The sequence below is a fragment of the Mustelus asterias genome, chromosome 8 (assembly GCF_964213995.1).
Source record: "Mustelus asterias chromosome 8, sMusAst1.hap1.1, whole genome shotgun sequence".
NCBI classification, from domain to species: domain Eukaryota; kingdom Metazoa; phylum Chordata; class Chondrichthyes; order Carcharhiniformes; family Triakidae; genus Mustelus; species Mustelus asterias.
Window position 1 is genome coordinate 85,194,125 of NC_135808.1, and position 22,215 is coordinate 85,216,339.

A 22,215-nucleotide genomic window follows, 5' to 3' on the forward strand; every position below is an offset into this window, starting at 1 on the left:
TGAATTGAAACCATATGCCCGATTTTCCTTCATTTTGTTGGTTCACAAGTTATTTCCCTTAAAATACCCCTAATTTAAGGAGGTACTGTCTTTATGAAAAAATATTCAGCAACGCTTATTTACATGATTTTTTTGTTTTATTATATGAAAACATTTGTAGCTTTGATTGTGAACAATCCTCAATTAAATATCTACTCATTAGATTATCATAAAGTCTGACATGGGAGCTTAAGAACTTTCTAAAAAGTTTTATTTACATTCAGATTTCGAATGATTGAATTTTTACACCAAGAAGCAGGTCATTTGGTCTAACATGCCTATTCCAGCTCTCTGCTAACAACAATTCTACTTAGTTCAGTTCTTCATTTATTTATCTAAAACTTTTCGAATATTGATCCTTCTTAGTACTGTCAATGCCCATTCTTCCTCAATGATTCACCCATTTCTTTCTGCCCTTTACTGACTCAATTCCGATACCTGCCCTGTCAAGGTACATGCCCCCAAACCCATAGATGCCTTCTTCAGTGTGTGCCCACCTTCATCCCCACGTGTTAGACTCACTCAATTGCTCACCACTTGGCTCTTCAGACCTTTGAGTCTGTCACTGTCAGTGCCCACCTCCTCCTCCTCCTCCTCCTCCCTCTATTACTCAACACACATTCCCTGTCCCCGTCAATGCGGAGCGGCGATTAGCCTTTTGCCTCTGCCAGAGTGCATGCAATGAGCTTCTCACAGAGCAGCAGCAGCAGCCACGTGTGAATAAACGTCAGTGAATAAGCAGCCCAACTCCTGCAGCTTCTTACGGGCTCTGCGTGGCCGCTGAGGTAAGAGTGAAAGCTGGGTCCGTCAGCCAGTTGGGTGCTTTCTCAACCCGCCTGTTACCCTGCCCGAGTGACACACGCCGAACAGCAGAGACTTCCCAGTGACTGTACAGCCATGGGCTCTGCAGCAAGAGGGACGCCAGGCATCATGTTGTTTGGAAAGTCATTCTGAGTTTGAAAAAAACCCCTTGAATCTTTTGACAGAAGTTGTGATTTGAGTTTGGGCATCGGGCAGTAAAACGTGAGTTTCAGAAACTTTGCTGTGCGTTTCGTTGTGTAGAGTAAGTTATTCCTTCAGAAGGGAGTGGGGGAAGTCTGCTCAAATGTGTGAGATGCAATTTAAGGAATGTTTGATGGAAAGGTGGGGCTTTGAGGGTTGACTTGTTCTGAAACCAATTTGCGGTCATTTAGTTTATTGGAGAATGTACCATTTTCCAGTCCAAAACCCTCTGCTGCTTTCCGTCCACACAGTAAAGAATTATACCTATTGGCAATCACTGCTGCTTAAAGTGTAGAGTTTGGTGGAGAGTGTTATTGTTCACGGAAATGGAAATAGATGGAGCAAACCTTTCTTTATTCCTTTCTTAGAGATGGGACGGGGCCAAAGTAGTTGCGGGACCACATCAGCGGATTTGTGCCAGTTTCGATGTTTCCATTCCAGTTTCGCCATTGCATGTTTGCAAATAAAAGTGTTGCCGAATACTTTTTTCATAAAGATTGCGCCCCCTTTAAAGAAACTAACTTCAGATTTGAGAGTAGGGAAATCTGGCGTGTGGTTTTAATTTATTTCCAGCTGAAACTTACATTTCGCTGCTTTTTTTTAAAAACAGAAAAGCTTCCACTCGTTGGTAGTAGATCACTGAATGCAAATTAAACCGTGCGGAACCGCTAGATTAGGGAATGTTCCTGGAGAGAGCACAGACTTGGGGAAACTTGGCCACCCGCTTCCAAAAAGCTGACAACTCCAACATCTCTGAATAGGAGCAAATAATTACAATGAAAATGTAACGGATTGATAACTTCAGTTTCCCTTGGTGGTTTTGGCGCAGTAGGTATCACCCCTACCTCTTTAACCAGAAGCCCCCGGTTCGAGTCCCACTTCAGCCCTTGGTGACCAAGGAAGTTGCAATCCTAACGCGGTCAAACAGGTTCATTCATCGGTTTGCAAATCCTTCTAATGTATGCCAGGGGCAGGTGGTAAGAGCGGGCAGTCATGTGATGGAAAGAAAATTGGAGCCTTTCCCATCACTATTCATAGCTCTGGACTGAAACATACATGTAAATGTGCAGGTTGGCATAGCAACTTGGACTGGGGTGGGGAGGGGGGCGTTTGGCTGGAGATCTGCGGTGGATCAAATTGGTGCCAACACAGTTTGATCCCTGTTCTGGTCAAGATGGGTTCGGGATCTGTCTCCTTGCTCTACCAGTGCTGGACTTGCAGTGCTGTGGGTCAGACTTGCTGTTGGACACTGAACTGAAGAAGAAGATGTTCAACTGTGTGAAGAAATTGCCCCTGGTCTTTGGGAGAGAGATTAAAATTGGGATTGCAGGAGCAAAATTAGCAGTCACATGGATAGCTGGTGATTTACAAGTGATGTGGGGATGCCGGTGTTGGACTGGGGTGAACACAGTAAGAGTTTTAACAACACCAGGTTGGACTTTAACCTGGTGTTGTTAAAACTCTTAGTGGATTTGCAAGTGTCCAGGGCCCCAGCTGAAACAGGTGTTAGGCATCCTGGATGTGAACATTGTGATACTGATTTCATGACTCTGCTGTTTAATGTGACCGTAGCTGGATGGACCATAGGCTGCCTGCTTCCTCAGTTATTCCGGATGTCTAGAAGCCTGCCCAGTAGTCCTTAGAGGAACTGATGAAGTCCACTGACAAAAAGCTAAGTAATTTGTCCCTGCGCTGTGGAATGGCTGTTGCCCAACTCTATTACTCCCATGCCAAACTATGGTGCTTGGTTCATTTCTAACCTGGTCTGGAATATGCTTTCTAGGGTGATCTGGGGAACGTTGCATTTGAGTACCGAACATATTCTATTGTGGTTAATTTTAAATATCCATTTTATGAATCTTAAATGATTTTCCTTTCATTGATAAGATTACAAAAAACTGAATGAGACTTGAATTTTCAAAAGACTCACCAGGCCATTGCTCCCCCAAAATCTACCTGAACAGTTACTTTTCCACCTCCAATCGTTTCTCCTTCCCAGAAGTGCTCCACCTTCTCCAGCCTCTGTTCGCAAAGACATTTACCTCCTTCAATTTCCACCTAACTGAAAGGGACACTTCCAAGCCTCTCAGTTAATGCTGCCATTCTTCTTCCTTTCCCAACTACAGCTAGCAGTCTTCCCTTTGCAATTCAGTGCACACACGTACTCCTGTCCTTCATTTCCACCAGCCTCCTGTATTCAACTTTCCATTCCTCTTCCACGCTCCGTGTTCAAACAGAAGTTTCTCCCCCCCATAGGTTAAATTGGCCTTCTCTCTCACCACAACTTCCTCAGCTTATGCTGACCCTCTTCTTCCCTCTGTTCCTCCTCAGTTAATGCTAGCATTCTCCTTTCTCTGCACTCCTCTCAAGTTAATTTTTACACTCTTTTCCCTTTGCTCAAATGCTGCTCCCAGCTTGTCTCTCTTCTGACGTTTGAACATTCTCCTCACCTAAAAAGCAGCTCGAACTTTCTGCCCTCCCAGTGCCAGCCTTACACAGGACCTGTTCCTACTGTAAATGACTCTTTTCATTGCTTACTTGAGTCAGGGTTTCTTCCCTTTCTTAGTTTTTTTCTTTCTCCTTCAATCTACAAGCTGTTGTAGCACCAGATAATAATTCTTAATTTTCTGTTCATGTTTTCCACCATGATGATATTCTGCACAATAGGCCTTCTATTTTTCCAATGTTTTAAAAATAAAGGCCAGTACTTTTTTTCAATTGAAGCTGTATATTGTCACTCCTACCATGCGCCCTCATTAATATGCCTAATTGTTTGGAAACAAATTAGGCTGCCATTGTCAGGTTTCTTGTAGATATGGTAATGAATGAGAAATAGTGAGTGGAACTTTGGTTATTTCATGAATGGAATTTTTTTTAAAGTAAAAGCTTAAAGTTTATTTATTAGTCACAAGTAAGGCTTACGTTAACACTGCAATGAAGTCACTGCGAAATTCCCTGAGTCGCCACACTCTGCCGCCTGTTCGGGTCAATGCACCTAACCAGCACATCTTTCAGACTGTGGGAGGAAATCAGAGCACCCGGAGGAAACCCACGCAGACAAAGTACGAACTCCACACAGATAGTAACCCAAGCCAGGAATCAAACCTGGGTCCCTAGCGCTGTGAGGCAGCAGTGCTAACCACTGTACCACCATGCCGTCCATGGAAATGATCAGAAAATTGATTGCTGAGTGTTTAGTAACGAAGATGCAAGAATGTGTAAATCAGTTTAATCAGTGTGCATTCTTTAAAAATATATTTAAATAATTTGCTTCAAAGTCCAAGACATTGGAAAATAAAAGCAAATAATTAAGTTCCAATGATTTTAAAAGAATCAATAATGAACAGTATAGGCTGTTAAATTTCAAAATTTGAATGAACACTTCTTAATGACTTGGTAGTTAAATTGTCACCCAGTGTAGATCAGGATGTAAATGTTGGCTCTATTCTCTCTCCACAGATGCTGTCAGACTTGCTGAGATTTTTAGCATTTTCTGTTTTGGTTTCAGATTCCAGCATCTGCAGTATTTTGGCTTAGATCAAGTTTTGACTCAGCTGTGATGCATTCACAGTCATACCTTTATAACACAGGAAAAATAGATACTGTTAAATTTAACCTTGATTGCCTTTGAACATAAATTAAGAAATAATATTTACAGAAGGTTCACAGCTTTAAGAAAAATGCATGTCTGAGTCATGCTAATACTGAATGAAGATGGTGGATTCTATCTGGTCTTTAGATATGACAAGGTGCTTAGTGTTTCACAGTTCCACCCACTTACTGCTTCTCCAAATTGTGATCTGTCTGTGTATTTCACTGCAGGAATATAGTAAATGAGAGACTAAGATCCGTCACTGACCCTCTGGAGATTAAACAAACACCTCATATTTTTCATTGATAAATTGCAGCACTGTCAAATAAAACTTTACCATGGAGTTTCTTCCAGATAATTAATCTGAAAAATCAAATCCAAGAACAGCAGTTTCTTTTTGCCTCTGTGTTTCTGCTAGGTGGGCTCTTGGAGATGGCAGAGTTCAGAACACGTGTGGCAAGATACTACCTTAAGGCAGCCATTTTGGCTACTGGATGATTTATGATGGACTTAGCAGCCAAATAATGTGTGATTCAAAATGTGTTTGCAGCATTACGTGTTTTATGTGAAGTTGCTTCACAAGGAACTCAAAAGGAACAACTGTGTAGTTAATTTTAGGTGATCATTCTGAGCAGTGAAATATAAGACGAGAATGTTTATCTCAGGACTGTCAGGTCAAAGTTAGATAGACAGGCTGACAGAACAGGACTGTTTGTTTTGAATGTGTTGAAAAGGGGATATTCTTATTTTAGGAGTTTGACTGTCCAAATATATTTGGAGTTTATTAGCGCCCTTGAATCAAACTTAACTGGTTATCTGGTGTAATATTGAAAAACAAGAAGTGGACTACAAAGCAGGCAAAACACACTTTGAGCTGTTGTTCAAGCATTGCCATTTGTAAAAGTCTCTGCTAAATGAGTGTTAGAGTGAATCTACGTGTAACACCAACTTCAAAACATTTTAAAAGTATTTATGGAAAATTATTTGACAGTCTTCCCTTTGCTATTCCCAAGTATGCAATGCAGCATAGCAATGCCATAATTTGTAAACAATGCATGCATTCAGAAAAGCACTCCTGTTGTGAAGAATTCTTCTTTCTGAATGCTTCATTAGTTGAAACTCAGCTTACTAAATCTGTCTAGATGTCGATGCACTAGCTGGGTTGGTGTAGGCAGGCACTCCAGGCTTGTGATCTCTCGATAATGGCTAATTAGTTTGTGTTTCATTCTGCACTTGCAAAACTCACAGGAATATGTTAACTATGATTGATGTATGTCAATCTCTCAAAGTTGATCACGGTTCTTCAGAGAAGATGATAGTCTTTTAGTTATTTTTGTCAGCACAGGCTGAAGTTTCAGCCAAACCTCTGCAGCAAACAGGAACAACAGGTATTCTTATAATATTGGGGCAGGATGGGTGCAAGATATAGATGAAAATAGGACAGGAAGAATTTTATGCTGGTACAAGATCCCTTGCAATCTTCTATCTTTTAAAGTAAATGAACAGAACGTTTCTGGACAATATCTCCAAATAATGTTCCTCTATTCATTGTGCCAAGGTGCTATAATAAGCCCAGACTAATAACGGGGAAAATGCTCCATTGTTGTTTATTTTAGAAGTAACTGTATAGCAAGTAAGATTAACTGGTATTACAATTACCATTGGAGTTGTACTGATTCATTTCAATGAGCTGGAAGTGTTACAACGTTCCATGTGTCACAATCATAAACTCAAACAAAAACCATGTGGATTTTAACATTATATGGATTTATATTTTATATAAGCTTAAACCGATATTGCACAGCAACTGAAAGCAAAAGATAGGTAAGTGTTTTGAGTGCGTCAATTTAGCCAAAACAATTTATTTCTCTGTTTCAGATGCTTTACATTTTTTAATTTTCACATTTTGAGCATTTTCATTTCTAATTATACATATTTATTACTCTTAAATTTATTACTCTTAATTTTGCAGAATATATTATGTTTTATGTTTAATTGTATATTAATTGCAATTGATTAATTCAATAACTTTTTATTATTTTCAGTTTCCCTCTGTCTCAGAGATGATACTGTGGCTAATGACTGTAACCCTTTGTCTGGGTAAGTCCAAGATTATGCTTCTCGTAGTAATATTTTGGACATGTGTAGGGGATCAGATATTCTCCACACAAAATAAACATCTATGGCAACGTATAACTTACTTTTGCTGGTGTTGATATCCATGTCAATATGTTGTTTAAATGATATGCTGTTACATTTAGAATTGCATTCATTTCTTGGTGATCTCTTAAGTGAGTTGTTAAAACTGCTCAGTTGCTTCTTCATGCAAAGAAAACGGCTCTGTTAGTTTATTTACCCACTACCATTTAAGGCTGCCTGAGCCCATGAACAGTGGATTGGCCCCCAGGTTAATGCTCATGATCCAGTTGCTACAAGGTTTATGTGTGTGACTTAAAAAGAACTCACATGCTGGAATTTTACCGCCTCACCTGCCCGAGGCTGGTAACATCCCGCCCGAGGCCAATGCAGACTGCTGTTCTGCGAGCCTCGCCTGCCCTGATTCTGGGGTGGGCGAAGCAGTAAAATTCTAGCCATAATTTCTGTTTTCTGCTGGGTGAGAAATATTTGTATAGCGACTCGTACTGATGGCACAGTTGAGTTCAGGAGCTCTTCTATATGGGTTTTATGGTCATCATCCTCTTCATTAGTTTGGCAACAGGACGTCCTCACTTAAAGTTGTGGCTGCGTTCCTGAAAATTATGACTTTAAAGGAATGCCTTTAAGTGAAACATTGGTTTCCATAGAAACTAACTAGTTATGGCCTCTCTGTTCCCTGATCTCCTGTTTACAGCCTCTCCTCCCCCGCAACGCACCCTCTCACTGACCGTCCCTCTCACTGACCGTCCCTCTCCCTGACACATTAGCTTGCCGCTTCCCTCTCCTGAACCTTTGCAGTGAGTAAGGGCTCGAAGAAGAGCAGTGAGGCAGGAGCATTTATAAAAACTTGAAGTGTAGCAGTTCCAGCTTGACACTTCTGCACCATCAGGACTTATGCTTCCACAATATCGGAGCTCCCGCTTCAGATTGGATCTAGAACTTCAGTAGGAATGCAGGTTCAGGACTGGGAAGTGACGAGAGAGTGATGTAGGGAGTGGGCGGTTTGGCAAGAGCATGGGTCCATGAGTGGGAGGTGCGGGGGGAACGGGGGGGGGAAACACAACCCTGGGAATGATGAGAGGCCCCTCCAAATTGGCACCAGTCGGGTCATATAAGAAATGACATTAAAACTAATCTCATGATGTTCAGTGAGATTACAGTCTTCATTAACTTACAAACATTAAAGTGAAACAATAAGGTTTATTGGTGTTGAATAAATGTTGGATAAGGAATTACTGTATATGCTGATCTAATACTCATGCAATTGTAGAAACCATGATCAGTTTTCTTCATAGAATAAATTATATTTTAATACAAGATGTTTAGTTTTATAATTAATAGTTCAATGTCACTTGGCAAGAATCATCTCTGATAATCACAAGTTTGAAGTACACTCCATTGGAAATAACCATAAATATACTGTTTCTCCAATAGCTCATACTTTAATGTGGAAAAGCAGCCAGGTTTCTTGTTTCTGATTGCTATCAATGACTCTTGCTGGTGTATCTGTCCGTGAACTAAGCTATGATCAGTCAGATCATTTGGCAACCAATGAAGAATGATGATTGGGCTGCCAAGATATCTAGGACTGGAACTCAGTATGAACTGCAAGATAGTTATAGATCAGAGAGTCTTTTCAGACTATCTTATCTCTTCTGCATTTGCATTTTCCATCAAGTCGTTTACCTGACTCTTGAATAAGCTTAAGGCTTTTGGCTTCAGAATCTTATCTTGAAGGCCATTCCAAGAGTAATCAAATTTTTTAGACATCTGTCAAAAACATTTTCAGTATTTGTGTCTTGGCGTTCTTTGAAGTTTTGAGTGTTGCTGGAAAGACCAACATTTGTTGCTGCCCATCCCTTATTATACTTGAGAAACTGCCTCCTTGAATCGCTACAGTTCAACCTGTATTCTTCCACCCACAGTGGTATTAGATATGGATGTTCTAGGTTTTTGACTCAATGACTGTCAGAAAGTGGATATAGTTCCCACTCGGGATGGTGTGTGGTTTGGATGGGAACATGCAGGTGATGGCATTCCCATGTGTTTTCTGTGCTTGTTCTTCTATGTGGTAGAGATCGTGGGTTTGGAAGGTGCTGTCGAAGGAAGCTTGGCAAGTTGTTGCAGTGCATATTGTGCATGTTGTTGTGTAAAAGGAAATATTCAGATGATTGTGCTTTGACAAGATAATCACAGGAAAGTGCTAGTTTCTGTAGGTTACTGTAATCTTTATTCTCACACGTCTCTTTTTGTGAGATTCTTGACATGTGGTTTATCACTTTTGACTCGAGAATTGGCGCATTCAGACTTGTGTCATAGCATGTCACAAACCTTTATCGTCCATGCAGGACAGGAAATACATTGTTGACTTTAAAACACTGTCCTATTACAAAGCCTGGTGTGAAAAACTGCCTTATTTTCTGACTTTATGGACTAAATATTATTTACGTAGTTCGAAGTTTGAATTCTGTGGTTCTGGGAGGTGGTATATTATTCTCTTTTCTTTCTTATTCACTTTTTTTCTCTCTCAACTTATTTATGAGCATTATCCTGGGATTCCGAGCACTCAAGTTTTTATTTAACCCATGTTCTGTATTTTATCTTTTTAAATTCACAAACAGTTGTCATGTCATCCCAACACAGGAGACAATTGAAGTATTAGATGTTTTGGCCAAGCTGTTTGTTTTGTCCTGGCTGTTGTCGAGATTCTTGAGCGCTTTTGGAGCTGAACTCATCCAAGAAAATTGAAAGACTTCTATCCTGTCATTATAGATGATGGAATGCCATAGAAGTCAGAAAGTACTGCTGAATTCCCAGCTTCTGGACATGACCTTGTAGCCACAGTATATCTATGAGTTTCTGATCAATGATGACTCCCCAGAATATTGATTATAATGCCATTGAATGTGAAGAGGAGGGGAGTCTTGTTAGTGATAGTCTTTGTCTGTACTTGGGCCGTGCAAATGTTGCTTGCTGCTTATCTGCCCAAGTCTGAATGTTGTCCCGTGGGCACAGATTAATCTGAGGAGTCATTGTGCAATCATCAGCAAACATCACCATTTCTAACCTTATCATGGAAGGAAAGTCATTGATGAAGCAGCTGAAGATGGTTGTAATGGGACACTATCCTGAGGAACACCAATAGTGATGTCCTGGGGCTCAAATAACTGCCCTCTAATAAACACAACCATAAAAACAAATTACTGCGGATGCTGGAATCTGAAACCAAAAGGGAAAATGCTGGAAAATCTCAGCAGATCTGGCAGCATCTGTAAAGAGAGAAAAGAGCTGACGTTTCAAGCCCAGATGACCCTTCGTCAAAGCTGAGCACAACCATAAAAGACAACCATCTTCTGTGCTTAATTTGCCTCCAGTCAATAAAATTCTGAATTATTTATAAGCAAATTGTATTTATTTTCTTAAGAAAATTAAACTGAATAAATGCAGTTGAATCTTTCAAGATTCAACAGTGAAGTTTGTATTGTTGGTTTTTTTTATGAAAGGTCTTTGATCACAGATCAAAACGTTCTGTTTCCTTGATTTAAATAACAGCATGGTCCATTTGGCTGAAAGAAGCAAGTTGTCCCAAAGTGAATATTTGAATGCTTGACAACATATGCTTTATATTTCCCACCAATCTCCTTCATTATATGTCATTGTTTACTTTGGTTAATTGAGTCCATGCATTGTGAATATTCCAGCAGAATATTCTACAGAAAACAAATGCAGACACACAATAATCAGCTTTTTGTACAAAAATTCACATAATCTGCAGTAGAATTTTCATGAGTTTTTCACTGATCTCCTGACCTAGTTTTAACCTGAGGAAAGACCATAAACGGCTACTTATGCTGTTTCTTGAGGGCTTCCCGTGACTTTGTGATGAGTGATTGCTGGGGAAAACCCCATTGGAATTGTTACCCATGTCTTTAACCATTGATGATGAGGGGTGGCACGATGGCACAGTGGTTAGCACTGCTGAGTCACAGCACCAGGGACCTGGGTTCAATTCCCATCTTGGGTGACTGTATGGAGTTTGCATATTTTCCTGTGAATGCGTGGGTTTCCTCCGGGTGCTCTGGTTTCCTCCCACAGTCCAAAGATGTGCGGGTTAGGTTGATTGGCCATGCTAAGTTGCCCCATAATGTCGGGGGGAATTAGCAGGGTAAATGGATGGGGTTATGCGGATAGGGTCTTTGTGGGATTGTTGTTGGTGCAGGTTCGATGGGCCGAGTGGCCTCCTTCTGCAATGTAGGGATTCTATGATTCTACCTGTGACTTTTGATGATTTTAGACTTTTAAAGCACTGTGGTCATTATTTTAGTGCTAGCTGAATTTGGGTCAGGACAAACTGAAATTTGCATTGTCGACTTGCAATTCATTCTATGAAGTAAATGAAAGACTACTTCATCCAAAACTTCTGCTGTTTATCCAATGATGTAAGACATCCATTCTAAAGTGATGACTTTAGTCCTGGTAGACTTTGTTTTTAATGGAAATATAAGCGAAGTAGACCATATTGATTGTTGCCATGATGCCTGTTCTGCAGTCAATTAGATAATAGATGATCTTTTATTGTAACTCCATGAAGGACTTACTTTATGGAAGAAAGATTGAATAGGTTAAGCCTATATCTTGGAGTTTACAAGAATGAGAGGTGATCTTATTGAAACATACAAGATTCTGAGGGGTCTTGATAGGGTGTTGTCGGGAGGATGTTTCCTATTGTGAGTTTTGCTAGAATTAGGGGACACAGTTTAAGAATAAGAGATCTCCATTTTAAGACACAGATGAGGCTACATTTTTTCTCTGAGGGTGGTTAGTCTGTGGAATTATCTTCCCCAGAAAGCAGTGGAGGCTGGGTCATTGAATGTATTTAAACCTGAGTTAGATAGCGTTTTGATGGACAAGAAATTCAAGGTTCACACGGATAACATTGAGGGGGGTCTTATTTGACCAGATCTTGGATTGTGAACTTTTGCTCAGAGCTGTGATTATCTTCATGACTCATCTAATTCATTGACAACACTGAATTTTTCCCAGCCTGTTCTTCACCTGCACATTTGTCATCCATGTCCTCACTGTTGAACCTTGGCTCTTGACCTTTTTAGTGGTGCAACAGGAGTGTCAGATACAGTAACATTTCCTATCTTTCTGAGTTGACCTCAGTGCAGTCCAGGAATTGCACCACCTGGACTGGTCGCACATAGTAACCTCTGCAGGATAACATGTTCTCAACAAATGACAGAGAACTCTGACCTTCTGTCCTACTCTCAATTGAGTCAATTCTGATCCTGTTTTATGACACCATTGTTTGGGAGAAATACAACTCTTACTGTCAAAAGCTTAGAAAAATGAGGACTGGGTAGGGTAGTTCTTACCTGCCTTCCAAACATCAATTCTGTAGGCAACGCTACATCCATATCTGAAGGAGTTGCTCAGAGGTGTAGCTTTGCAATTTGAATATCTTTACCGGTCTGCATACACTTCAACATTAAGAATTTGATGGTATGAACCATGCTTTTTATCATAGTATTAGACTTTAGATAATGTGGCGATAATGCCATGTGATGGACTGCCCAACGCTACACATGTTTTAAAACAGTTTGCCAGCATATTACAGTCAGTTACCAGAGATTTTCCTAGTGTGTCAATTAAGCTGAAAAGAGTACTTATCACATCTACAATCGGAAAAATACTTAGCACCAGTGACCTTGGGGTTCAGCTCCTCATGGTTTGGGATCTTGTGGGGACTTTGCTTGAGGGTTAAATTCAGCCATATCCTGAGATTGCCATTTGTTTAGTGATCAGCATTAAGTGACGGAGCCGCACCAATCGGTATACTGGTGCACTCAGCAGATGACTCTGTTGTATTCCATCTCATCGAGCTCCACTTTGAGCTTCTCCTGAATGTGCAAGCTGCACTTCCTTGGGGAATCAGTAATAGCTTCGTCCTCCCTTATGTACAATATGATATCCCTCTCAAAGTCACCAATGACTTCAATTCTATCTGGACAGAGCAATTGCTGCTCTCTAATCTCCATGCTGCAAATACTCTCTAAATACACAACCTTCAATGTAAAGGAGGGAGAAGATATTGGCACATGCTCCTGTGGCGATTCTATCTTAAGCAAATACTATTTTGTGGCCATACATTCCCAATTTGATGAATGCCACAGATTGCATAATAGCATCAACATGTCGATCAAAATTGACAGTATGGAATGCTTATTCAACTGGCATCTGAACATATTTCTTGTTCAGATCCTCATCATGGTTTGCTTCCTTGCTAAGCTAGTGTATCTTCTTGGACTTCTGCTATGTATTGGCATACCTTTGACTCATTCACCATTCTTAGGTGCATATTCTGACCTACCCCCCACCCCGCTGCATTTCCTTGGCCAATGTCCATGCATGCCATACTCTTTATACAGGCCCTGGTATACTGGACAGTTGCTCATTGCATGAGTCAGGCCACATTTACCATAAGGCTTGGCATACTTATGAACCTTGGTAACCGTACCAGTTGTAAAACCCACCCTCCCAATGACAGAAATTGTTGGTGCCCAGCTACAGCGGCTTCAAATTTCCTTCCACCGTTAAGTAAGGCATTGGTGCTGCACCCTTTCTTCCCTAACAAAACTTTTGGAAAACCTGTATTGGGGGAGAGGCAATGGCTCATTCCAAAATCTGTTCTGATAATTCGGTATCTAAAATGTCACATTCCTGGGCTTTGTTTTGGCATTTTGTCACAAACTGGTCAATGGACTCATCTTGTTATTGCTGGCTCCAACCCCTGGATCTGGAAATGAACCTTTTACTCTGAGTTGATCTTCCGGGAGTTTGCATACCTTGCTAGGTTCCTGCTGAACCTCAGCCATCAATCCTGACATCTGTTTTTGGTGCGTTCCCTCAAAGCCCAATGTGATTTTGATTTTTACAGCCTATTTCTCTGGTTCATTCACTCCTTGATTAAGGAAACACTGTTCCAATCGTTGGTGAAATAACTTGCGCAATACTTGATGCCTTCCAATTCATGAGTTTGTCTTTAAGTGCCATTTCCTCAATGTTCCCATTTCTTTAAAAATATTAGCTTTAATCACAGGGTGTCCTTTTATAGACAGTATTTTTACAGGCTTGCTTTTTATTTTTGTGGTGTCTTTGGCACAGGCTTGTTTCTTTTAAGATTCCTTTTTTTTCCCCCAGAGTGCTGCAGCCACATCTCTTCCGATGGCACAGTGGGTCCATTCCTGTGCTTTGAGTAGACCCACATATCTGTATTTAGTTGAGTGCAATAGTACAGTTATAATTTTATATATAATAATCATGCATACCAACGCTTTAGCAAAATTATTTGGTTGTTTATGAACAACTAGACTCATGCTGCAACTAATAAGCCAAATTCCTGTTGTAAATGTGTTGGGTTCCTGAATCACACACAACAAAGACTTAGAATGGAGAATAGTTTATTTACTAGTTCAACAGCTACTCCATGCTTGTACTCTACCCGTGTTCCCGGGGATAACTCCTGCGTTTCTGACAAGTGTTTTCTTTTGTAGCCACATCATCACGTGACCACTTGATCTACACCCATTATAATTAGTTTATTCCTCACAATACTAATTCACTTTTTCTTCCTCTTTACCTGGAGGCAGTGATTCATGTCAAGTCCTGAGGCCACACTTGCAGCCTTCATTTTGGCTCACCCAAGAGCAGCCTTCATGTGTAAATTGATAGGTTGTTTGGCAGTAGAGAACAACACAACTGAGCTTGATTCTGCCTTCACCCACACGTGTACACTTGTAACTAGGAGCTAACGGTGTAAGAGCCCCAGCTGACTTCTCCCCTTTCTGACCTGCATTATTGCACTCAAATTTAGCAGCACGGTGGCACAGTGGTTAGCACTGCTGCCTCATAGCACTAGGGACACAGGTTCGATTCCCGACTTGGGTGACTGTCTGTGCGGAGTTTGCACATTCTCCCCCTGTCCGCGTGGGTTTCCTCCGGGTGCTCTGGTTTCCTGCCATAGTCCGAAAGATGTGCTAGTTAGGTACATTGGCCATGATAAATTCTCCCTCACTGTACCTGAACAGGCGCTGGAGTGAGGCGACTAGGAAAATTTCACAGTAACTTCATTGCAGTGTTGCTGTAAGCCTTCTTGTGACAATAGTAATAAATAATACTGTTGCTTTGCCTCAAAACTGTCAATCCAGCATACATCAGACATCAGGCTAGATGGCAGGAAAGGATTTCCATGGCTTTCTGGACTACATATATTTAACATAAACAACTCTATTTTTTAATTTCTGTTATTTCTTGGAAGAACTATTGAGGAATAAAACAGCAATGTACAGAGAAGCATTGACCATAATAGTATCAATAAAATTGCTAAAGAAGTAAGAGACTTGTTTTCATATTTTTAAATTGATTGCGTGTGGTGTACAATTAGTAATTAAAACCACTTTACCCTGACTTTCCTTTTTCTTCACTTGCAGGAGTTTCTGTTTCGAGTTTTGCATTTGACCCAGTAACAACCTTTGAGATTCCTCCATGGAATTTTACAATGTTGTGCACACTGCACAAGCAAGCAGCTGTCGTAAAAGGCCAAAGCTGGCAACTACAGCCACGTAGGAATTCAAATAGTCGCCACTCTTCGCTTCACGAGCATGGGAGAAATGCAAACACATCACATTCAAATAGTACCAGCTTGAAAGGATTGCGCAGACAAGATGGCTTCAGTTGTTGCATCTGGAAAGAAGCTGATATGCAGTGCCCGGCATATTTCATAACAGAAGAAAGTAAGCATCTAGCATTCTTGGCATGCATTATCATTTTTTAAAAATATATTTTTTAAACTTAACTTGCCTGAGAAGCAACATTGAAAAGTACAGTTTGAGAAAGTGATTGTCTTTAAAATTAAATGTACCAACATCACTGATCATTTAATCTAACTACAGGAAAGATAATGACAATAAATGTGTATGAACAATGGATTCTAATTATAATTTTCTTGATACGAGATTTTATAAAAAAACCAGCAAGTTCCATTCCAAACCTACTATAATAGAAATGGGAATCTATTATATAGCGCAATGCAAAATAGAAAAAAATGATTTTCAAAGAAATTACACCAGGATGGGGAACTGGATGGCATAATTAGTTAGTACACATTTTGTTTTCACTGCTTGGGTGTGAATCTAGGTCATAATGACTGAGTTGAAGATTTCTGAATTCTGCTGGCTGTAAAGGTCCTATATAAATTAATACTCTCAGGCTCAATCTTGATGGCTATAAGCCCAAAATATAAAACTGCCACAGCTAAGGTGAGGTGTAAATCTCATTTAGATTTCCCAACTCCTGGAGTCAAGGAGACAAGACAAGAACTTAGCAAGATAATTGGGTGATCAGTTTTCATTGGGTGTGGGAGGGGTTGGCTGGTGTGTGGAGTGGTGGCAATCCGGTGAATCCGAGGCTAATTGGATCAGATTTAGGACGATGTGGAACAATGCTAACTGTTGGGAGTTGGAAAATCCAATTCCATTGAGGTGGGGGTGTTGGCAGTCATGGATGTCAGTGATGGTTGAGGGTGTTGGAAATCTGTGTCTGACAGTTCCATGTTCTTTTAAGCTGGTGTTGGCCCCATATTTAAGCAGTATATTTTAAAAGTTTGCAATGTTGGTTGTAGCATACAAAATTCCTTTCAAGGACCTCCTGTAAGACTACATGCAAATTTAGTTTCACTGAGTGAAGCTGGTGCCTCAGGGCGAATCAATCCTGTATTGAGGGCATCAATCTGGCATTGGGAACACCATTTGCATTACCAAAGGAAACACGACTTGTTTCAGGCATGGGCACTATACACTGATCTTCGGCTCATGATCGATGGTGCACTTCTGGCTCGTGACGGTTGTTTGTTTCTTGTCATTCATGATAGATGCTTTGGAAGCTGGAAAATGTAGCTATTGTAAGCCTCCAAGTGCCCACATTTTTATGAGTCTCTTGTTTTGGAGTTGAGCTTTTCATACTTTCAAAGTCTTTAAATCTCCCAAATTAAAAAAATAAATCAGGTTATGCGACACAAAATTTACCCTTTGGGTCATTGTAGGACCTGTCCAAACTCGCTCTACAAGATTGTTGTCACCACTTCTTTATTTACCTCGACTTCTTTCCAGCTCATTTCAGCTTTCATGTACTGCATTCTGGGCCTTAGTACTTAACCTAGATTTATAAATATTAAAACATATTGCAACAGCCCTCTTTTGGCATTGGGTTTGGTGCACATCTGTTTTAAGTATGTTGTTTGGAAATTCCTAAAATGTGAAACTGACAGCAAAGTGGTATGTGTACTCACCTTGTGCAATGGACATTTTCACCAAACGGACATTCATTGTGTATAACATCTTGTGATGTGGCTTGTGTGCACTGAGATGGAGGTTTAAACATTTGTATTTCTGGGGTGTAAATTGAAGACAAAGCATACTAATTTCCTAATCATTTGGTTGTGGAGAAAATTAAAGCTAAAGAAGTTCTGATTTGAATGTTTTATTGTGTGTTTATCCTGAATGGAAATGGACTCAATTTGCAATAACCTCACTGCAGAGGCTCAACCACCATAAGAACATGCATGCAGGTGTGGCAGCATCTATAAGGAGAGAAAAGAGCTGATGTCCCGAGTTCAGATGACCCTTTGTCAAATCCAGCTTTGACAAAGGGTCATCTGGACTCGAAATGTCAGCTCTATTCTCCCTCCATAGATGCCACCAGACCTGCTGAGATTCTCCAGCATTTTCTCTTTTGGTTTCAGATTCCAGCATCCACAGTAATTTGCTTTTAAATAGAAACATGCATGACATTCAACCCCATTTTCCACTGTTCAATTTGATCATGGCTGACCTGCATATTAAATCCATCTAGCTGCTTTGATTCTATATTCCTTAATACTGGCACAACAAAAATCTATTGATCTCAATTTTTGATATTTTCAATTGATTTAGCCTAGAGCTTTTCAGAGGACAGAGTTCCAGATGACCTCTAACCCATGTGTGAAGAAGTACTTTCTGAATGGACTAGCTCTAATTAAGCCCCTTCATTCAAAGCTCTCCCATCAGGGGAAATAATTTCTCTCGATCTACTCTATCAAATCCTTCAATCATCTTAAACACCTCAAATAGGTCATCCCTTATTCTCCCATATTGTCTGTATGGCCCGTCCTCGCAACTTAAACAATAAGACCATAAGACATAGGAGCAGAATTAGGCCACTCGGCCCATCGAGTCTGCTCCACCATTCAATCATGGCTGATATATTTCTCATCCCCATTCTCCTGCCTTTTTCCCATAATCCCTGATCCCCTTATTAATCAAGAACCTATCTATCTCTGTCTTAAAGACACTCAATGACCTGGCCTCCACAGTCTTCTGCGGCAAAGAGTTCCACAGATTCATCATTCTCTGGCTGAAGAAATTCCTCCTCATCTCTGTTTTAAAGGATCGTCCCTTTAGCCTGAGGTTGTGCCCTCTGGTTCTAATTTTTCCTACTAGTGGAAACATCCTCTGCACGTCCACTCTATACAGGTCTTACAGTATCCTGTAAGTTTCAATAAGATCCCCCCTCATCCTTCTAAATTCCAATGAGTACAGACCCAGAGTCCTCAACCATTCCTCATACAACAAGCTCTTCACTCCAGGGATCATTCTTGTGAACCTCCTCTGGACTCTTTCGAGGGCCAGCACATCCATCCTTAGATATGAGGCCCAAAACTGCTCACAATACTCCAAATGGGGTCTGACCAGAGCCTTATACAGCCTCAGAACTACATCCCTGGTCTTGTATTCTAGCCCTCTTGACATGAATGCTAACATTGCATTTGCCTTCCTAACTGCCGACTGAACCTGCACGTTAACCTCAAGAGAATCTTGAACAATGACTCCCAATTCCCTCTGTGTTTCTGATTTCCTAAGCATTTTCCCATTTAGAAAATAGTCTATGCCTCCATTCCTCCTTCCAAAGTGCATTACTTCACACTTTTCCACATTGTATTCCATCTGCTACTTCTTTGCCCACTCTCCTAACCTGTCCAAGTCCTTCTGCATACTGCTTTCGCAATTCTACCTGTCACTCTACATATCTTTGTATCATCTGCAAACTTAGCAGCAGTGCCTTCAGTTCCTTCCTCCAAATCGTTAATGTATATTGTGAAAAGTTGTGATCCCAGCACTGACCCCTGAGGCACACCACTGCCATCCTGAGAAAGGCCCCTTTACCCCCACTCTCTGCCTTCTGCCAGTCAGCCAATCCTCTATCCATTCCAGGACCTTACCCTTAACACCATGGGCACTTAACTTATTTAACAGTCTCCTGTGTGGCACCTTGTCAAAGACCTTCTGGAAACCTAACCCTTTTAGCTCCAGCGTCAAATTGGTGAATCTGCATTGCACGCTCTATAAGGCCAATATGTACTTCCTGAGATTCCCAGAACTGAACTCAGTACTCTAGGGGATGGTGCCTAGCCAAAGATCTCTACAACTGAAACATACTTTCCACCTCTTCATATTCTAGCCTTCTTGAGGTACAGGCAAATATCCCATCAGCCTTTTTAGTACCCATCCACTAGCTTTTAGTGAACTATCCAAAATTAATGCTGTAACACAAAAATAATTGTCTCCTTCCGGGATGATGTCTCACGTTTAAAGGGAAGAAACACAAACAGATGTTGCACATCAGTTCACTTGAACTGTGCTATAGTTTGACATTAGCATAAAACAAACTGATGCCCAAAAGTCAACTTATTCCTGAGAAGGACCTTGGCTGTGACATCTCTATTCTTTTACTTAGTTGTATGAAAACCTCTTTTTTAATATAACTGGTTTTAGACACTTTGAAGAATGAACAAAAGCAATAGACACCTACATCATGATTGCTGAAATTAGCATGCTAGTAATAAATAGCTCCTAGAACCCTTCAATTTAAGTCTACTATTCAATAGGATCATTGTAGAACTTTTTTTTTCAACCCTACATTCCTGTCCTATCCCATGTCCCTTGGTTTCCTTAGTGCCCAAAAAATACACTAATCTAAGCCTTAAGTATACCAATCAACTGAGTATCCGCAGCCTTCTGGGGAAAGAATTTCAAATATTAACAACCCTCTGAGTGAAGAAATTTCTTGTCATCTCAATCCAAAATGGAAGATTGATCACCTTTCAACCTTCTCATTTCCAAATGGTATAGGCTCATTTTATTCAATCTATTCTCTTGGACAACTCTCTCATCCGAGGAATCAATCCAGTTAATCTTAGTTGCCCCCCTCCTAAGCAGGTATATCCTTTCTTGAGTAAGGAGACTAAATTGTACATGGTACTCCAATCGTCATCTCACCAAAGCCCTACAGAATTGCAGCAAAATTTCCCTACACTTATACTGGAACCCCTTGCAATAAAGGCTAACATATAATTTGCCTTCTAATTCTTATGTGCTCGTAATTAAAAGTTGGTGTATAAGGACCCCCAAAATTCCTTTGCAGATCAACATTTACATCTCTCGCATTTTAAATTATTTTCAACTTTTTCCTTCTTCATACAAAAATGGATAATTTCACACTTGCCAACATTATACTCCCATCTGTTACCTTACCCAATTTGTTAACTGGTCTATATCCCTTTGGAGTACCTTTGCATCCACCTTTCAGCTTACATTCCCATTTAGCTTTGTATCATCAGCAAAATTGGATATACTACACTCAGATCCCATCCCCTCACCCCCTTCCAAGTCATTGATATAGATTGTAAATAGCTGAGATCCAAACACTGGTTCTTACAGCTTTCCACTGATTATACTCTGCAATCCTGAAAATTACTCTCTCATTCCAGTTCCGATTCCTGTCTGATAACTGATAATGTATTACCCGCAATCCTGTGAGCCCTAATCCCGTGTTGCACTTTTATTGTATGCTTTTAAAAATACAAATATACCACATCCACTTGTTTCCCCTTATCTACCCTGCCAGTTACACCCCCAAAAAAACTCTGAATAGATCTGTCAAACACAAGCTTCCTTTCATAAAACATTGATTCTGCCTAATTAAATTGTCTCCCAGATTCTAGGATCAGCTGCTAAGCAACATTGCTCAGCATTGATCATTGAGAAAGCTGCCCACAATAGTGTGAATGCTGTAATTTTATTAATACTGATGAAATGTGTTCGAAATTGTATTAAGACTCTTGGCTATAGATGGCACTGTTGCGGTATATAATTGTTTATTTCTTTGCTGCTAAAATCGGCTTGACAGTTTAAAGTAATGCTGTTAACAAATTTTAATCTCCAGCTTCTAGCACCATCCAGAGCATGAAGAGCAGAATTATCCATTTTGAAATCTGGGATTTTACTTCTATTTGCTTAACTCCTTGGCTGTTAATTCAAACAAGTACAAGAAAGTGCAGGTTCTGCATCGACATAAACTCAGTTGTAAAATTCTCCCCTCAGCAGAGTTGTTAGGATCAGTCATTTGGAAAGTTGTTAAATAGGGGAATGTTAAAAAGGTTCAGATGACAAAAACCCTTTTCAAGATTTGGAGCTGTGTAATTTGAATTCACCTGCACAGGTGGCTTATCAAAGCACCTATTCTGAGGCAGAGAGAGTCGTAATGGATTCCCATGGCTGGGATTTTCAATTCTGGGTCATGACCCCCGACTGCTGGTTCAGTTCTGGATCATGACCCTGCACACTTAGTTCCAAATTCACTTACTGCAATTTATTAAAGGGCCAGGCCAATAATGGCAGGGAGTGGGCTGGGTGGAAAGGGAACCCTCTAGTACTGACATATCAGCAACCCCACCAGCCAAGGAGCAGATTTGATTTATTATTGTCACATGTATTGGTGTACAGTGAAAAGTGTTGTTTCTTGCACACTTTGCAGACAAAACATACCGCTCATAGAGTACATAGGGGAGAAAAAAGGAGTGGGTGCAGAATGTAGTGTTATAGTCATAGCTAGGGTGTAGAGAAAGATCGACTTAATTTAAGGTAGGTCCATTCAAAGGTCTGATGGCAGCAGGGAAGAAGTTGTTCTGTGATGGAAGGAGAGAGGGTACCTCCAGATGGAGCCACCCTCCGAGGAAGAGATCAGTCTTTACAATCTGAAGTGGCTGCAGCTATCTTGCTGTGACCATGGAAGGACAGCTCCTCTGCAGAACATCCAACAGCCTCATCTGTAGTCTATAAGCCTTGCGGGTCTCATGAGATCTGTTTCTTCCCCTGATTTTGGGACCTGAGCCCACCATACTGGCATAGACATGGTCCAAACCAAAGTGAATTATGTCATTGACAACTGAAAATCTCAGTTGGCATGGGAACAGGCTTTAGTAGGCCCGGTAATTATCAATAATTGTTCAAATTGGCTGCCTGCCAGGAGGTGGCAGGAAGTCGATC

At 40.6% G+C, this 22,215-nt stretch overlaps 1 protein-coding gene across 5 annotated transcripts in view; it reads left to right on the forward strand.

The window, feature by feature from the left end:
• The first annotated feature begins 674 nt into the window (after positions 1 to 674).
• The window catches only part of lepr (leptin receptor), a 109,059-nt gene continuing 87,518 nt past the window's right edge, over positions 675 to 22,215 (forward strand). For 4 of the 5 annotated variants that reach the window (XR_013498534.1, XM_078218428.1, XM_078218425.1 and 1 more), the window contains exons 1-3: positions 675 to 1,062; positions 6,679 to 6,733; positions 15,286 to 15,588. Coding sequence is in view for 4 of the 5 variants with exons in the window: in XM_078218428.1 (XP_078074554.1) it covers positions 6,697 to 6,733; positions 15,286 to 15,588 (340 nt within the window). In the remaining variant the exon portion in view is untranslated. The remainder of the gene's footprint in view (positions 1,063 to 6,678; positions 6,734 to 15,285; positions 15,589 to 22,215) is intronic. The other variant, XM_078218426.1, reaches the window with a different exon arrangement.